A 17,346-nucleotide genomic window follows, 5' to 3' on the forward strand; every position below is an offset into this window, starting at 1 on the left:
TAGAAATAATATATATTATTAATTGTTAAAATAAAAAATATTTTTAATATTTTATATAACTAAAAAAGAAGACGACAAGTCCGGCACAATGGCCATATCCAATCAAAGCCTAGAATGGATGACCTCATAATTGAATATCTTAAATTTGATATCGTTCCTAGAGAAGAAAGGGAAGCAAGAAGGTTCATGAGAAAAGCACAAAACTATACCCTGGTCCATAATGTTCTCTACAAAAGAGGAGTATCCACACCTCTATTGAAGTGTGTCCCGACCTTCAAGACTAAGGAGGTCTTAGAAGAAGTTCATAATGGCATATGTGAAAATCACTTAGGAGCACGATCACTAGCCAAGAAAGTGATCCGAGTCGACTTCGTTTGGCCGAACTTACAAAGGGAGGCAGTCGACTTCGTTAAAAAGTGTCCACCTTGTCAAAAGCATGCTAATTTTCATGTAGCAACTCCAGAGGAACTTATTAGCGTCAACTCACCTTGGCCATTTGCAAAATGGGGTCTTGACCTTCTCGGTCTATTTTCACAGGCACCCGGACAGGTAAAAGTACCTCATAATTGGGTTTGATTATTTCACCAAGTGGATTGAATCAGAGCCCTTGGCAACTATCACATCCCAAAAAAGTCGGATATTTCTTTACAAGAACATTATTACCCGATTTGGAGTCCTACACTCCATTACCATGGAGAATGGAACTCTGTTTACTGACTCAGGCTTCAGAAGCTTGGTAGCAAACCTTAAAATCAAACACCAGTTCACGTTGGTAGAACACCCCCAAGCCAATCGGCAAGCAGAAGCTGCGAATAAAGTCATACTGGCTAGGTTGAAACGCCGACTACAAGACGCTAAGGGAGCATGGACATACGAGCTCCCTCAAGTCTTGTGGGCATCTCACACAACTCCCTATTTCACAATTGGGGAATTACCTTTCTGACTTGCTTACGGCATAGAAGCATGATTCTTGTAGAAATCACTGAAGAATCTCCAAGGGTTAGATTCTATGATGAAGTGATACATGTCCAAGCATAAAAGGAAGAACTCGATCTCCTCCTAGAAGTCTGAGAATAAGCTCAGATAAAAGAGGAAGCATTGAAGCAAAAGATGACCTTGAGGTACAACACGAAAGTCATGAGAAGAAGCTTCGCCACAAACGACCTCATACTAATTCAAAACGACATCGGAGTTCAGAAGTCGGGCGAGGGAAAGCTGACAGAAAACTGAAAAGGACCTTATAAGGTTATGGAAGTCTTAGAAAAAAGTTACTATAAAGTGTTCGATCTAAAGTAGAACGAGCTCCTAAGGTCATGGCACGTATGCAACTTGAAGAGGTACTACAGTTAGAAAGCGCACTTTATTTCCTGGTGTACTATTTTTTCCAATTTTATGGTTTTTTTCAAAAAGGGTTTTTCTGAAGGGGTTTAACGAGGTACCATATCAAGAGCTAAGGGTAAAAAGAAAAATCCTTAGTAGCAAGAAGACGTACGTAATATTTTTCTTTTATTAATGATAATTCATTTTCTACCAAATTTTTCCATCCAAATGCATTAATTTAAGCTCGAAAAATCGCAAAAATCATTACCCGACCTGAATGGTCGGCAAGATAAAGCGATGAGGTACAAATTAGTGTAAGAAGTTATATAAGCAGTTCGTGGTCCGACCTTAAAAGAGTTGGACCTAAAATGAAATGCAAGAGTAACTTGATAAGTCCGACTACTTAAAGTCGAAATTCAAACAATTAAGAAAAAACAATCTTTACATAAGAGAGGTCCAAAAATGCCTGACCTACTTAGCTGATGTCTTTCCCAACTAATGAAATATGATTAAACAACACAATCATTCATACAAAAAGCCACTATCAGAATAGTGAAAAAAGTTCTTAAAACAACAAAATAAAAGTTGTTTAAACTACAACTATTACAAAATAATTGTTCATTAAAATACCCACAGACTTGGCCATTCAAATACTTAGAAAATAAAACTAAGGAGGAGGAACCTCCTCATTTAAAGTCATGTTGGAAGCATCTTCAGGTTGCACGAAAGAAGTTGGAAGAGTTTCAGGATGAGAAGAGATGAGCTCATCTTCCATCCGGGTTGGAAAGCTCTGAGAGACTCCCTAACTTGGACTTCTGAGGTCTTTGGGTCGGGCATGTGAGTGTTTTCATTGTCTTCAGGGGCAGGGAAAATCTTCCCATCAACCACAATGTTATCAGGGCTAATAACAGAAAGGTCTGCCTCGGGAGCAACAACTCGAAACTGAGCCTTTAGATTCCCCACCATCTCCTCTATACCTTCAGCTATTGTCTCCTTAAGCTCCGTATATTTCTTCCTGGACTTGGCGACCTCATCTATCAAGTCAAGCTTTTCCCCAAAGACTCTGGTATAAGTCTTTTTATCATTCTTTTTTATGCCCTTTGCCATGGCTAAGGCAACCTCTGCCTGTTTACTCTCTCCTGAAATTTTTCAAGGTCGGACGAAAGTGATTCCTTCTCAACCTCCAATTCTTTTTTGACTCCCTTAAAGACGCCACTTCAGCTTGAAGGTTAGAAAAATCACGTTGGATGCCACCAAGGGGAGTATTCTCCAACTCCTTTAAAAATGAAGCACACACCCCGACTGCACGAATTTCACCTCGGGTAAGTACTTGAAGGTGGTTCTTCACGAAAACATCATCCATACTAATAGAACTATGGGGATGTGTTATTTGGCCCAAGCCATTACATCAAAGCCCTGCTCATAGACACCCCCTAATTCGGTGGTCTTCCGTTTCTTAGACTTCAGCTTTGGATTGAGGGGTGGAGAAAGAGCTGTTTGTTTCACCGAGCTAAAGAGAGGGAGAGTTGGTTGAGAAGTCGGATCAGCTATTGTTTTTACCGAGGCATACGCTTCTGAGATTGACTTAAATCGGGAGGAGAGATTGGCATATTCACCAGCTTCCTTTAGTTGTATGCTATGTGCAACAACATTCTTTTTGGCAGTCTAAAGTGTTTTCATAGCAGTCGACTTAGGAACCATTTTTTCTGCACGACATCAAAGCCAAGTTACCTTAAGACAATTTGACAAAGACATATTTACAAAATGAAAAAGAAGACTACTTAGCTTGGATTGAATTTGGATAGGATTTCCTAAAAACTTCTTGGTGTCCAAATGGGGAGTTCGGCCCCAATACTCCTGGAAAAGAGCAGCTATACTCTCCTCAACCTCATCCAAATCGTCCAACCCATACCTAACAACTACAGGGATCTCCTCTTAGTATAAATAAAAAAAAATAGGCTCATCCTTCTCATTAAGGAAGAAAGGTCAAACATACTCAATAGAACAGAGTTTAAAAAAGTAATTTTTGAAGTCATGAAAGGAATCATCAAATATGGCAAAAATATTTATTTCCTGAACAACTCAAAAAGAGATCTAGCCTTGTTTCTTGGAGCTAAAATATTTCGTAAGAACAAAAAGGTAAAAGAAAATATTAACAGAGGGAAGGATATCAAGTGCATGGCACCGAAGTTGATAAATTTTCAAGAAACCCCAAGAGTTGGGATGAAGCTAGGAAGGGGCGGTATTACAGAGGTTGAGGACCTCAGACTCAAAATCAAAAAAAGGAATCCTAACTCCCAGTTTTGTGAAAAAATAATCGTATTTGTAGATAAAGTGACGTCCCAACCTATCTAATCTTGAAAAACAAACTCTCTCTTCACGGTCAGTCACTACAATCTCATAGTTTCTCACATCCTCCTGACTTAAGCATAGCCTATGATGTCTACGAAAAGAATAAGCATACTCTTTATCAATAACAAGGATAGGAGTAAGTACGGATATATCTACCAAAATCAGGTCGGACGGGACTTTAGAAGATATGTTGTGTATTAGAGAACGAGACATAAAGGCTATACCTACAACACAACAAACACAGGAAAATTGTCACAAGAAGTCGGGCATATTAAAGCAACTGCAACAATCATAAGAAGTCGAGTCGTCGTCATCAACAACACCAACAAATACTTATAGAATCTCATACACCCAACAACTACATTCACATTACCAAAATAAAAAATGGTGCCATCTTCAATAGCTAAGGTGACACCATTTGGGGACAACACAACATAAAAACCCCATACTCAAGACTCACGGTAACAATCAAAAGTCTAAATTTGATAAAGAAAAGAAGCAAAGTTTTTCAAAACTTCTCCAAAAAATAAAGCAACAACAGCACTCAGAGTACAAGAAAACAGAGACAGAAATTCAAAAAGATAAGAAACGCTAACCTTGAAGGAACGCGAATCAGAATAGAGTGCTTAAATAGCAAAGACACGAACATTCCACTCCAGGGACGTAGACAAATCCCTTTCTCCTTAAGATGAAGAAAATCTTCGATTCAAATACGAGTACAAAAATTAAATTGAAGAAAATTTTGAAATAAAGAAAATAGGCAAACGCTTCAGAAGAGGAAGCAAAAAAGGAAAAAGAGAAAGAATTTGGGTATTTATAAGACACAAGGGGCAAAAGAGTAAATCCACATGCCCTCATTAATGGTGTGTGTGGTTCCCAAGGTATTCGCAAAAGTAACATGCGTCGTACCATAAATGGATGCAATGTTTCAAAATTTTTCGAAAACACGTCGAGTATCCGACCTACCAAAGGCGGTATACCCGACGTTGAAGGCTAAATCTACAAATGCTCGAGTCTGACTTTATAAAAGCCCGGATTCAAGTAGGGGCACTGTTCATACCCAGGCCCAAAATGAAGCCAAGCCCAAAAGGAATAAAAGCTCACCCAATGAAGGTAGCCTCATCTACTTCTACCCGACCTCATAGAGGTCGGGCGCCACAGTGGTTGTTCAACCTTACTTATTTGAATAAGTAATTAACTCATAAGATATCTCCTACCCATCTAGAAGGGAGATCTAAACAACTTTCCTAGAAAAGGGGAGCGGCCATCCACCATTCAAGGTGGAACTATTTTAAAAGGTGGTTATCTTTTCTACTATAAATACATTGACACACTTAGGTATATCCAGAACCCAATCTATTAAAAACTTGCCTAATGTCTTTGCTAACTTAAACATCGGAGTCTCTTGTAGGTACCACCGCTATCTCCTCACAAGGAACTCGGACGCGGCACCTCGGCACCAGCACAAGTCAGACGCTGTCTCAGAAGGAGTCTAGACCTCACGTTTAGACCCAAATTACCGTTTCAGGTAACCCTCGAAACAAATAATAATAATAATAATAATAATAATCACTCACATAATTAAAATAGATCATTCTAATATATACATGTATATCAAGGATTATTATATATGATAGATTATTTTTTTATTTTTAATAAAGTTAATTTATATGTAAATCAACTAATTTTTATAACAGTAAGTTATGCAATGCAAGCAATTTGGTTAAGAAGAATTCTTGAAAAATTGAATGAGAAACAAAGTACTCCAATAACGATATTGTGTGATAATAAGTCAGCTATTGCACTTTGCAAAAATCTAATATTCCATAGAAGATTGAAGCATATTGACATTCGGGTTGATAAAATCAGAAAGTTGGTAGATGAGAAAGAAGTTGTGATCAAGTACCGACCAATTGAAGAACAAGTAGCAGATATATTTACAAAGCTGTTGAAGATTGAGTTATTTTACAAGTTGAAAAAGATGCTTGAAATGACTAATTTTGTAAGTTTGATTTAAGAGAGGCAATGTTAGTAAAAACTAAATCAACTTGCACCGTACTAGAACTATCATAAAATTAGAAGCTACAAGAATTACAAGTGATGAAACTAGAATCTACAAGAATCACAAGTCAAACTTTATCTCCTAGTCAAAATTGGAGGATACAAATCAAGTTGGAAGAATCATGAAGCATCTATATATATATAACAAGTTGCACTCATCACGTCCATACTAGAAGAATCATGAATTGTGTTGGAAGCTTCAAATTGATGACTAAGCTTGAAGAATTTTTAATATGTTTATAATAGTTGTACTAGACATTACAAGATGCTAACTAATAAAGATGTAGTAATTACTTATTTGAATAGTCAAAGTTAAAAGCAAAGTTTGATAAGTATGTGTATTAGAAAGCTAGTAAAGTCATAAATTATTAGTATAAAGCATTGTCTATATAAAGGCACAAATGCCTTATCTATTTTGGGTATTTCAAAACAATGAAAATGTATTATGAGAATTGAGATATGCTCCTTGTTTATTTTTTTATTCTATGAGTGTTAATGAATATGAGAGAAAAAATATAGAGTAAAGTATCATTTTTGTCCCCAACGTTTGGGGTAAGTTCTAAAGTTGTCTCTAACGTTTCAATCGTCCTATTTAAGTCCCTAATCTTTCAAAATTGACTCAATGTTGTCCTGCCGTTAAGGATCTGTTAACAGAATTGACGGCAGGACAAAATTGAGACGATTTTAAAACGCTAGGGACTCAAATAGAACGAAAATATTGGGGACAAAAATGATACATAGAAATAAATTTTAATTTTATTCTTAAATAATTTTATACTTAAAGTTATAAGTTAATATAAAAATATAAAAAAAATTTATTTAGAATGAAAGTAGTGTGATGAAGTGTAATTTACTTAGATGTGATTAAAAAATAATTGAATATTATATACAGTAAAAAATTGATATTATTTAAGGATAAAATTAAAATTTATTTCTATGTATCATTTTTGTCTCCAACGTTTTCGTTCTATTTGAGTCCCTAACGTTTCAAAATCGTCTCAATTTTGTCCCGCCGTCAATTCTGTTAACGGATCCTTAACGGTAAGACAATATTGAGCCAATTTTGAAACGTTAGGGACTTAAATAGGACGATTGAAACGTTAGGGACAACTTTGGGACTTACTCCAAACGTTGGGGACAAAAACGATACTTTACTCAAAAATATAATAACATTATTTATGTGAATGAGTGATTTTGGGACTAATATAGTGTGAGTATTATACTTACACTTTCATATATTATATAATCTATTCTATTATATAAAAATCGGATTTCTGCATTTAATGATGCAGCTGACGTGGCATGCTTTTAAGAGTGTTTTCCGATTTATTTTTTTAATTTTGTAAAACAAATCAATTATAACTAATGAATAATATCAATTAATTAATTTGATTAGACATTCAAATCTCACTATTTATTATAATTTATATAAATTAATTTATTATAATTAATTATATCAATTAATTAATTTAGTTAATTATATTAATTATTTGATTTGATTAGAGTAAATATCAAATTATTTTAGTAAATAATAAATATGATAACGAAATATATGAATTAATTTAATTAGTTTATTTTTTTCAATATCATCTATTTATCCGAGATCATAATGTGTTTTTTACTCATTCGTTCTCTGTTCTCTCTTTTCTCTCTTTCTCTCTTCCTCTCTCTTGTGTTTAGGGTACAATTTTTGTAATTTATTTATTTTTTTCTTTTATCTCTACTTATACATTTTATTCTTTTATATTTTTTAAAAAAATTTGTCTATTTTAGTTGCTTATTATTAGGCGTATATTTTTTCCTTCTAACTTTTGATTAACAAAAGAGATGTGTCTTTTTTACGGTGTTTTTAAATAATCTTACTATAATTTTATTTGTAATATTCTCTTTTGTCATGTGTACTTTATGTGTTTAAGGAGTTGACTTAAAGTTATAATATGATATATAAAATTATGGTATAATTTATACTATGCTAAAATATTAGGCCATTATCGTATAGATATTTTTGGATTTGTCCATTAAATTGTTAATATAAAATATTAGGACTAATTTGGTGCACAATATTTAATTTTAAAGACTAAAATGAGTTACTTAATACAAAGTCAGGAATTAATTTAGTATATAGATAGATAAATAATATTAACAATTAATGAATGCTAAATAATTTACTAATACATTAATTTTTTTATATTTTATCAGTTTTTATTCAAACGTATATATACATGAATCTAATATAATTTATTACATTCATATTACACACAATTTAAATAAATTATATTGACAGAGAATATATACATAAATTATTATATATATTTACCCCTTCTTCTAAGAATTAGCTACATATACATGCATGTTAATTACGGAAAAAAAATAATCCTTTTGATCATCTACTGGAAGCTCCTAATTAATTAAATCTTTTACTATAGAAATTGTAATAATATTAATTAATTTCATCCGCCGTATATATACGATGATATAGATGTTATCCTTTGATTTTTTTTCCTGCATAATATGTAAAGCATCTATAGATCTAGCGAGAATCTCCTTTGAATTTGTAGGTGAGAATATACCACACTTCTATACTTGACTTACGTTACTATAACATTTGAAACTCTAATACTTTAGACGAGTGAGATGACCACTCACCAACCAATCTAAATCAGTTAAAACAAATACTAATTATTTTTAACATTAAAAATAATTAAACTTTAATTTTAATTATAATTTTATAAAATATTTATATTAATAATTATTATTTGTTACACTAAAATTTGGTCAATATCTAAAAAAAATTATGCTCTAAAAGATAGTAAAAAATTTTAAAGTCAATCACATAAAAATATATTTATAGCAAATTATTTAGCCATTCAAATTATTTAGTCATCTTTATTTGAATAGTAATTTTTTCATAAATCAAATCCAAAATTTTTAGTAAATAATTTAATGCAATTAACCAATCAAATGGACAGTAATATGTTAATATAATGTATACCAAATTACCAATTAATCAATAAGATTCGTCCTCTTAAAGTAGACACAGAATATTTCGAGATCCAATTTTAACTTTTTCCAAATAATTAGTTACACAGTTAATATAAAAATAATTATTTTTATTAATATAATATTATATAATTAAATATAAATATAAAATTATTTTATATCAATTATACATCAAAATTAAATTTTTAATAATATTTTAAAAACAATCAAAGTTTTAATTTCTTTCGATATAGTCAAAACTCAAAACCTGTCATATCTTTTTGTTTTATGCCAAAAGCATGAAACTGATGCTGAAGACCCCCTACTAAGTAGAACGTGTCCACTTGCCAAGTGGTCTTCACAGATTTGCTGATATTTGCATACAATAATAATAGGCAAATTCATTTCTTTAATGTTAAAAACTTTTATATAAAAAATATAAAAATATTATTTATACACTAAAATTAATCACTAAAATCAATTACTAATATATTTATGTATAAATATATGTGTAATTTAATTTATTTTTAATGTATATTTATATTTTAATATATATTTTATACTAATAACTGATTTTGGTGGTTAATTTTAGCATATACTTAGTATAACCCTAAAAAATAATAATTGAGATTTTAACTTTGAAAGGAAAAAATAAGAAAAATTGTTGTCCATTATTGTTTGCATTCGGTGGGCTTTGAAGCACAAGGAATTCAGATACCAGCTGCTCCAATAGTAAGGAGACAACCCATTCCCATAACCTGTAACCTCCCGCTCTTTCTTCTCACTAGCTCATAGCCACACCCATCACTCTCCTATATCTACACCCCCCAAACCCAAACAATTCTTTTTTAACACCTTTCTCATCTAAGGAAACAAAACAACACACTCCCTTCCCTCCTCCAGTCTTCCCTAAACCCAATCCAATTACCCTTTCCCCCTAAAAACAAAGACACCATGTCCATATACAGCATACACTAGTACTACCATCTCGGAAGTTGTAACTAACTCCAACAAAAAGGTTAGTTAGTTGGTGTGTTAACCGCTAATTGAATGGAGGAGTGCCAGTGCCACACGGTATTTGGCAAGTATGAAATGGGGAGGCTTCTCGGGAAAGGCACGTTTGCCAAGGTGTACTACGGGAAGCAAATAGCCACGGGTGAAAGTGTGGCGATTAAGGTGATCAACAAGGAGCAGGTGAAGAGAGAAGGCATGATGGAACAGATCAAGCGCGAGATTTCGGTGATGGGCCTCGTCAAGCACCCGAATATCGTGGAGTTGAAGGAGGTCATGGCCACCAAGACCAAGATCTTCTTCGTCATGGAGTACGTTCGCGGCGGTGAACTCTTCGCTAAGATCTCCAAAGGAAAGCTCAAAGAAGATGTCGCTAGAAAGTACTTCCAGCAATTGATCAGCGCCATTGATTTCTGCCACAGCAGAGGCGTTTCTCACCGCGACCTCAAGCCGGAAAATCTCCTCCTCGACGACGACGAGAATCTTAAGATATCCGATTTCGGACTTTCCGCCTTGCCGGAGCAGTTGCGCTATGACGGCCTCCTCCACACGCAATGCGGAACTCCTGCTTACGTGGCACCGGAGGTGCTCCGGAAGAGAGGCTACGACGGATCCAAGGCTGACACGTGGTCCTGCGGCGTCATCCTCTACGTGCTGCTCGCAGGGTTCCTTCCGTTCCGCGATGAGAATCTCATGACCATGTACAATAAGGTTCTCAGAGCGGAGTTTCAGTTTCCACCGTGGTTTTCCCCGGAAGCGCGAAGGCTAATTTCGAAGATCATGGTGGCCGATCCGGAGAGGAGAACCACGATTCCAGCGATCATGCGATCGCCATGGTTCCGGAAAGGTTTTCCGGTACCTTCCGCGTTGGAATTGGAAGAAAAGGAGAAGAAGGTTGAAGAAATTTTGGAAGATTCGAGAACAAATGACAAAGTTTCGTCGCCGAAATTCTTCAACGCGTTCGAGTTTATCTCGTCGATGTCGTCCGGATTTGATTTGTCTGGACTGTTTGAGAGCAAGAGGCGGAGCGGATCGATGTTCACTTCGCGGTGTTCGGCGCCGGCGATCGTGGCGAAGATCATTGCAGCGGCGAAGGGGATGAGGTTCAGGGTGGCGGAGGTGAAGAACTTCAGGATAAAGCTGCACGGGCCATCGGAGGGGAGGAAGGGGAGGCTGGCAGTGACAGCGGAGGTGTTCGAGGTGGCGCCGGAGGTTGCCATCGTGGAGCTCTCGAAATCCGCCGGCGACACCTTGGAGTACGTTAAGTTCTGCGAGGAGGACGTTAGGCCCGCGTTGAAGGACATTGTTTGGACTTGGCAAGGTGACGCCACGTGTAACGGTAACCTCACCGCTGGTCACGGTGGGGAATGTCAACAGCAAGAGGTCGTTGCGTAATTAATACATAGTTAGTTAGGATAATAACCGATATACCATAAGATAGAGTTTCTCTTTCAAGTTTTGGCCATTTTCCTTCACCTTTTTTATTTGTTTTTTCACTTTCGTCTTAATGCCCTCCTGCCTACCTGCCTGATTTTTTTTGGAAAGATTGGGCAGTTTGCTTCCCATCAACGTGAGGATGTACATAAATTGTAAGTAATATTGTGCAAAGTTAAATACGGAATAGTAGTTGATTTCGTCTGCACCACTATAGTGTTTTGAAGATGGGAGTGAAACAATTTGTTAAACCATCTTTATATTTGAATGTGTGACTAGTGAGGTAGTGTTCCCTACAAAGAAGAGTCTAATTATCGGGTTGCTATGGAATGGATTTTATTGGGGGGTTATTTTCGTAGATAATTGGTTTTCTTAAAAACTTCTTTTGATAAATTCTTATTACTTTTTATTTTAAATCATTTAACATTATTAATTTGTGTATTTGTTGAATGATCCATGGCGTTGCTGAAACCCCAAGTTAAATTAATTAGCCTTTTCTGCATTATGATTTATCTATTTTGGATGATCAAAATGAATGGAAGAAAGCCACGTAAAACTTAAATCCAGTTTTATTTAAGTTGTTATATTGTTATTCTTGTTGTACAGGGTGTTTTGTACAGTTAGTTTTGTATAGAATAGAATGCCAAAATTTAAAAGTAATAATATTATTTGTTTAGAGTAGGGTTAGGGGAATGCAGGTTAGGCCCCGAAGCATCAAATTCAAAGGAACCTGAAATAATAGTGTTAACTAATTAAGACGTAACTAATTAACCAAAAGTGGCCCACAAACCAGAAAAACCGGCGGAAGGGTCGAGACAGATAGCAAGAAATGGTAACATTACTTACATTAGGGTGTGATTTTTGTTTTTTTGTGACACATTAGAGTGTGTTTGTCACTATGGTTTGTGTTTTTATTTTGTTAGTATCTTGTCTTGTAATAAAGAAAATAAGAACACAACCAATGGAAAAATAAGAAACACTTAAAATAATAATAATAAAAATTTCCCCTTAAACTAAAATAGATTCTTAAGGGCACATTCACCTCGTTAGCTGGCTGTAGGTACCAGCAAGCATGTCGTTGCCGTCAACTCCTTCCTAAATTTAAGCATCTTCAATGAATATTCAAATTTGCATTTCTCTATTTGACCCTTTCTTTCTAAGGTTTTCTGTTCTATTCAAATCAGCTGGTGAGGAGCGCCAACCAACCCATTAATTATCAGTAATTTACTATCATTATTAATTTATTAATTATAGTTTATGAATAACCTGCGAATTGAATATGAATTGTGTGGGCCGTGGGGGGACGAGAAATTAGTAGAAGAGAGACTAGGTTGAATAATTAGATTTAGCCTAAAGTCTGATACAAAACTAATTGCAATAAGCAGACCCCACAAGACTAATTAACATAATCCCCTTCTTACACTTGGAACCATAACGTTAGAAAAAAATTTCCAGTATACCACACGTAACAAACTCTTATTTCCCACTCTCTCTCTATTATTGCTCTTTTCGGTTCTTCATTTTCATTCAATAATCAAGATATACACAAACTCCCTTCAATAATCAAGATGCAATCATTGAATTAAAATTTCTTGGTTAAACAGATTTTATCATCTGATCTGATATTTTAACACAGATAAAAAAAGATAATAAAACCTAAGAAATAAAGAGTAGTAAATATATTTTGAATGAGATGACTTAGACGAGTATGACTTAATTATATTACAAGAGAGTTTAATGATATATGTGAAAAATTACTCTGATTAATTAAGACGATTCCGTGTTTCTCTTTTTCAACTAGCAATTGCTTTTGGAACTACATGCTAAATGCTAATATACTAGTTAGGCATGATATACCATTATTATTACTTCTTTTCTTCTTTCTCACGTATACTGATTTTGATTTTGATTTTGTTTTTGTTTTGTCTGTTAACCGTATGTCTCATACTCATAGAGTCAAGCTTCCCTGAGTGGATCTTCGTTTTGAGTATAATATCACTCTACACATAATTTTTTTTTTCAAAAAAATGTCATTTTTTATTTTTGGTTATTTATTCAAAAAATAAAATATTTTTTAAAAATTTAAAAATTTTTAATCAGACCCAACTATTTAAATAATTTATTTAAACGATTTATATTATCGGTCTAAACAATCCCAATTTATTGTAATGTAACCGTTTACATGGATTATTTAGACAAATTATAATCGATTATAGATTTTTAAATTATTAAAAAGTATTTTGTCTTTATACAAATAGTTAAAGATCGAAAATAACATTAATTTTTTATATTATATGTTTGTATTAATTTGTAAAAAAAATAAATGATATTATCAAAGAGATGTGACAATATAATTTATTTTTAGTGTTAATACATTGTTGAAAAGAAAAGTAGTGTTGAATGTCAATGTATCTATTTAAATGGAGTTAATATTTAAAGTGGTTTTTGAACTTGTAATCGGATTTCAATGTCGTCTATGAATTTAAAATTGTCTTAAATTTATTTCTCAACTTAACAACGGTCGTCCTTGAAATATTTTTTGGTGACGAAATGATGACGTGATTGGACGAAGGCCAACTTAGAAGCCACGCTAGACTGATAAAATATTATCGTTTCATTTTTGGTATCCAAATAGAACATAAACGACATTTGTTTAAGGTATTTTGAGGGGTTTTAATATGTTGGAGTCAAAACCTTTCAAAATACTCTAAAAGACGTCGTTTATGTTCTATTTGGGCGCAGGTCTTTCTATTACCCATATGAACCTCACTAGCGGGTCTCATTCTGTACCTAGGTAAACGATCTATCTAATTAAGGTTAGTATATGCCTAAGTATAAAATCGGACTGAGGATGAGAGGAACATTTGTCAATCTGAGGTCAACTCCTTTCGGGTCGGAAGGCGGCGGGGGGAGGGCACTGGGCGGAATCTATCAGCGGGGGCCTGCACAAGTGGTGGAGCATGTGGTTTAATTCGATACAACGCGCAAAATCTTACCAGCCCTTGGGTGCCAAAAATAAAACAGCGATATTTTATCAGTCCAGTGTAGCTTTCATTTCAACGTAGTTTTTGTCTAACCACATCATTATTTTATCACTAAAAAATATCTCAGACATAATGATTGTTAAATTGAAGGACAAATTTAGAATAATTTTAAATTTAAGAACAATATTAAGACTCGACTACAAATTAAAAAACTACCTTGAATATTAATTCATTTAAATAATGTCAATAATTAGATAACATACGAATAATATAAAATATTATCTACGAAAAATCCGGTACCTTCTTTAATCATATAAACTATTTTTTTTATCAATTATATTACCTTAACATAATTGCATCTTTTTATGGTCCAAGTGACTTAATTAGTATTTTGATTGATTATATTGTGTTTTAGATTCTTTCATCATTAAGCATGCTACTTGTCTTTAGCAGTGCGAAAATTTAAATATATAGGATGTTGTATTCTATGTTAAAATTTTTTGTCATCAATATAAAAAGAAAAAGATTAAAAAAAGATTCCCTCAACAAGAGACACATCAACTTTGTCTTCATTCTAAGAAGATTATTCATTTCTTTAGGATGTGTTTTGAGTTTGGTTTTGAAGAGGTTGGAGAGAAGAAAAATATTTTGAAGAGTTAACTATGTTCACAGTTTTATTATTCATAAATGGTGAGAATTTTTGTTAGTCTTTTAAATTCCTCCAAAACCCCATTTTAAAGTTCTTTTAAAATTGGGATGTTTTCATTTGATTTTTATTAAATTTACTATTTTATCTTTAATTGTTGATGTTATAAAAATATTAAATCCAATATGTCATTATACAAATTAAAGAATAAATTGTGAAAATATAAGACCCAATTTGAATAAACAGTTCAATTAAGTTACTCTTGAAAAAATAGCTTAAACAATAAATAATTATATTAAAAGTAGTTTGTAAATAAGTTATTTTGTATTTAGATTTTTAATTCTAAAAGTGCTTATTTTATAGAAATATGATAAAAAAAAAAGTAATAGTATTATGAGAGAAGTTATTTTTTTAACTTCCTTATAAATTCCTAAATAACTTTTTAGAAAGTTACAATTTGATTTTGAAAATTGAACCATACATTAGTACTGGTTGATGTTACAATACTTCCCTAATGTTTAGAGTTTTAAAACTCTTTTACATTATTAATATTGTAATGTGTGTTGGTACAATATTCTAACAGGCATTTTATTAATAGAGTTTTTATTATATATTAATAACATCATTAAACAATTAATGCCAAAAAATTTTATTTTTTTAAAAATTTAATATTTAAAAAATTAACACTAACTTAAAATTATACTTTTAAATAAAAACCATAAAATAATCATAAAATATTAATCTCCCATCTTTACTTATTAAGCAACTTTTTTTTAAATTAATGTTTTATTAGTGTTAATTTTTTTTACTGAAATAAAATAAAAAAAATTATTGTTTTCCATAACAATTTTTTTTATCTTTTAAGATTTATTTTATTTTAGAATTTTATAAACTCATTACAGTACAATCTAGATCGTACTGGTATATTTTTATTTTTAAATTAGTTTTTTGCGGTTAAAATTTTTATTATTTTTTTTATATTTATTTTACCTCTTCTGCTTTAAATTAAAAAATCCTTTATCTTTATTTTACCTCATAACTCTCTTTCTCCAATCTCACTTCTAACCAAATTCATCACCGCCGTTCACCACCATCACCGATGTCTCGTTCAACGTTACATCTCCTTCATCATTTCTATCGTCGCGTCACCGTCTCGGAGCCACTTCGCCTCACTGGCTTAGTGTCCCGTAGGCCGCAACCGTACCCGCGTCATAGCTGTCTTCTCTTCACCATGGTTACTCTTTTGGTTGGATCTATTCTTTTATTCTGAATAAATTCTTAATCCTATTCTTCAAATTTTTGTTTCAAATAGAATGTTTTTAGGGTATTTTAGAATTTTTATCCCCTATTTCTATTTTTCTATTCTTCTATTCTAGATATGTTTCATTGTTTCTAAACTATCTTCAATTTTTGTCCCTATTTTAATTGTTCTGATCTTCTATTTTTGTTTCTATTTTAGTGTTTTAAATTAAAATTTAAAATTTTACTTTTTAACTCATTTAGTAATCTAATCCTAAAAGAACATCTTAATATTTAAACTTAATACTAAATAATATATTTGGTTCTATTAATTAAATTCAAATTCAAATTTTCGTGTTTTAGTTACCCAAGAAAAAAAAATTCAAATTCAAAATTTTATTTTTTAACTTAATAAAACAACTTTAATTATTTAAAGAATAAAGTATTGTTTTTGTTGTCTAACGTTTGGGATAAGTCTCAAAGTTGTCCCTAACGTTTAAATTATCATATTTAAGTGCCTAATATTTTAAAATTGGCTCAATGTTGTCCAGCGCTTAAAAATCTGTTAACAGAATTGACGACGAGACAAAATTGAAACGATTTTGAAACGTTAGGGACGTAAATAGAACGAAAACGTTGGAGACAAATATAATACATAAAAATAAATTTTAATTTTATCCTTCAATAATATCAAATTTTTACAGTATATAGTTGTTCAATTATATATTTATGTTTATTTTTATGAATTAGTGTTTAAATAAGAAGATACAAAACATAGAAAAAAATCACAATATAAGTGTGCTTTAGTATGTATAGTATAATAAAAATGAATTTTAAATATCTGTAAATGGTCATCTGTATACTAAAATTGCCCACAGATCCAATGTAAAATATTAATCCTAGTCCAAACAAATTTTAAATAAAAAAATATAAAATAATCATAAATGCTAACTTTTTTCTAACTTTTTAACAGGAGTTTTAGTACTCTAAAATTTTAAGAAATATAGAATCGCGTCCCATTAATACTATTACATTTTATAAGTCAAAAATTTAAAAAAAATTACTTTTAAAACTTTTCAAATGGACCTAAACCTTTTAAATCATTTTTCCTTATTTATTTTAAACTTGTGAATAAAAAAATATTTAAAAATCTTAAACCCTTTTTCTTTTCTTTTTATTTCCCCCTCCAAAACCTTTTCTCTCGCAATTTAAGAACACATCCTTAAAAATACTTTAAAAAAATAATCTGATAGATTGGTAATAAATTTGAATCCACAGAAAACAAGACTTATGAAAGATTTTATGTCCTTTTTTATTTTG

General features: G+C 32.3%; 1 protein-coding gene across 1 annotated transcript; it reads left to right on the forward strand.

Annotated features, from left to right (window-relative positions):
* Window positions 9,448-11,411, forward strand: LOC107623311 (CBL-interacting serine/threonine-protein kinase 25). Its single transcript, XM_016325524.2, has one exon. It carries the CDS (start codon window positions 9,763-9,765, stop codon window positions 11,116-11,118), a length of 1,356 nt encoding a protein of 451 aa, XP_016181010.1. The 5' UTR covers window positions 9,448-9,762; the 3' UTR covers window positions 11,119-11,411.

Source organism: Arachis ipaensis, chromosome B10 (genome assembly GCF_000816755.2).
Source record: "Arachis ipaensis cultivar K30076 chromosome B10, Araip1.1, whole genome shotgun sequence".
NCBI lineage: Eukaryota > Viridiplantae > Streptophyta > Magnoliopsida > Fabales > Fabaceae > Arachis > Arachis ipaensis.

Coding starts and splice junctions, on each gene's coding strand:
- LOC107623311 (XM_016325524.2), top strand. CDS start 9,763: ATGGAGGAGTGCCAGTGCCACACGGTATTTGGCAAGTATGAAATGGGG.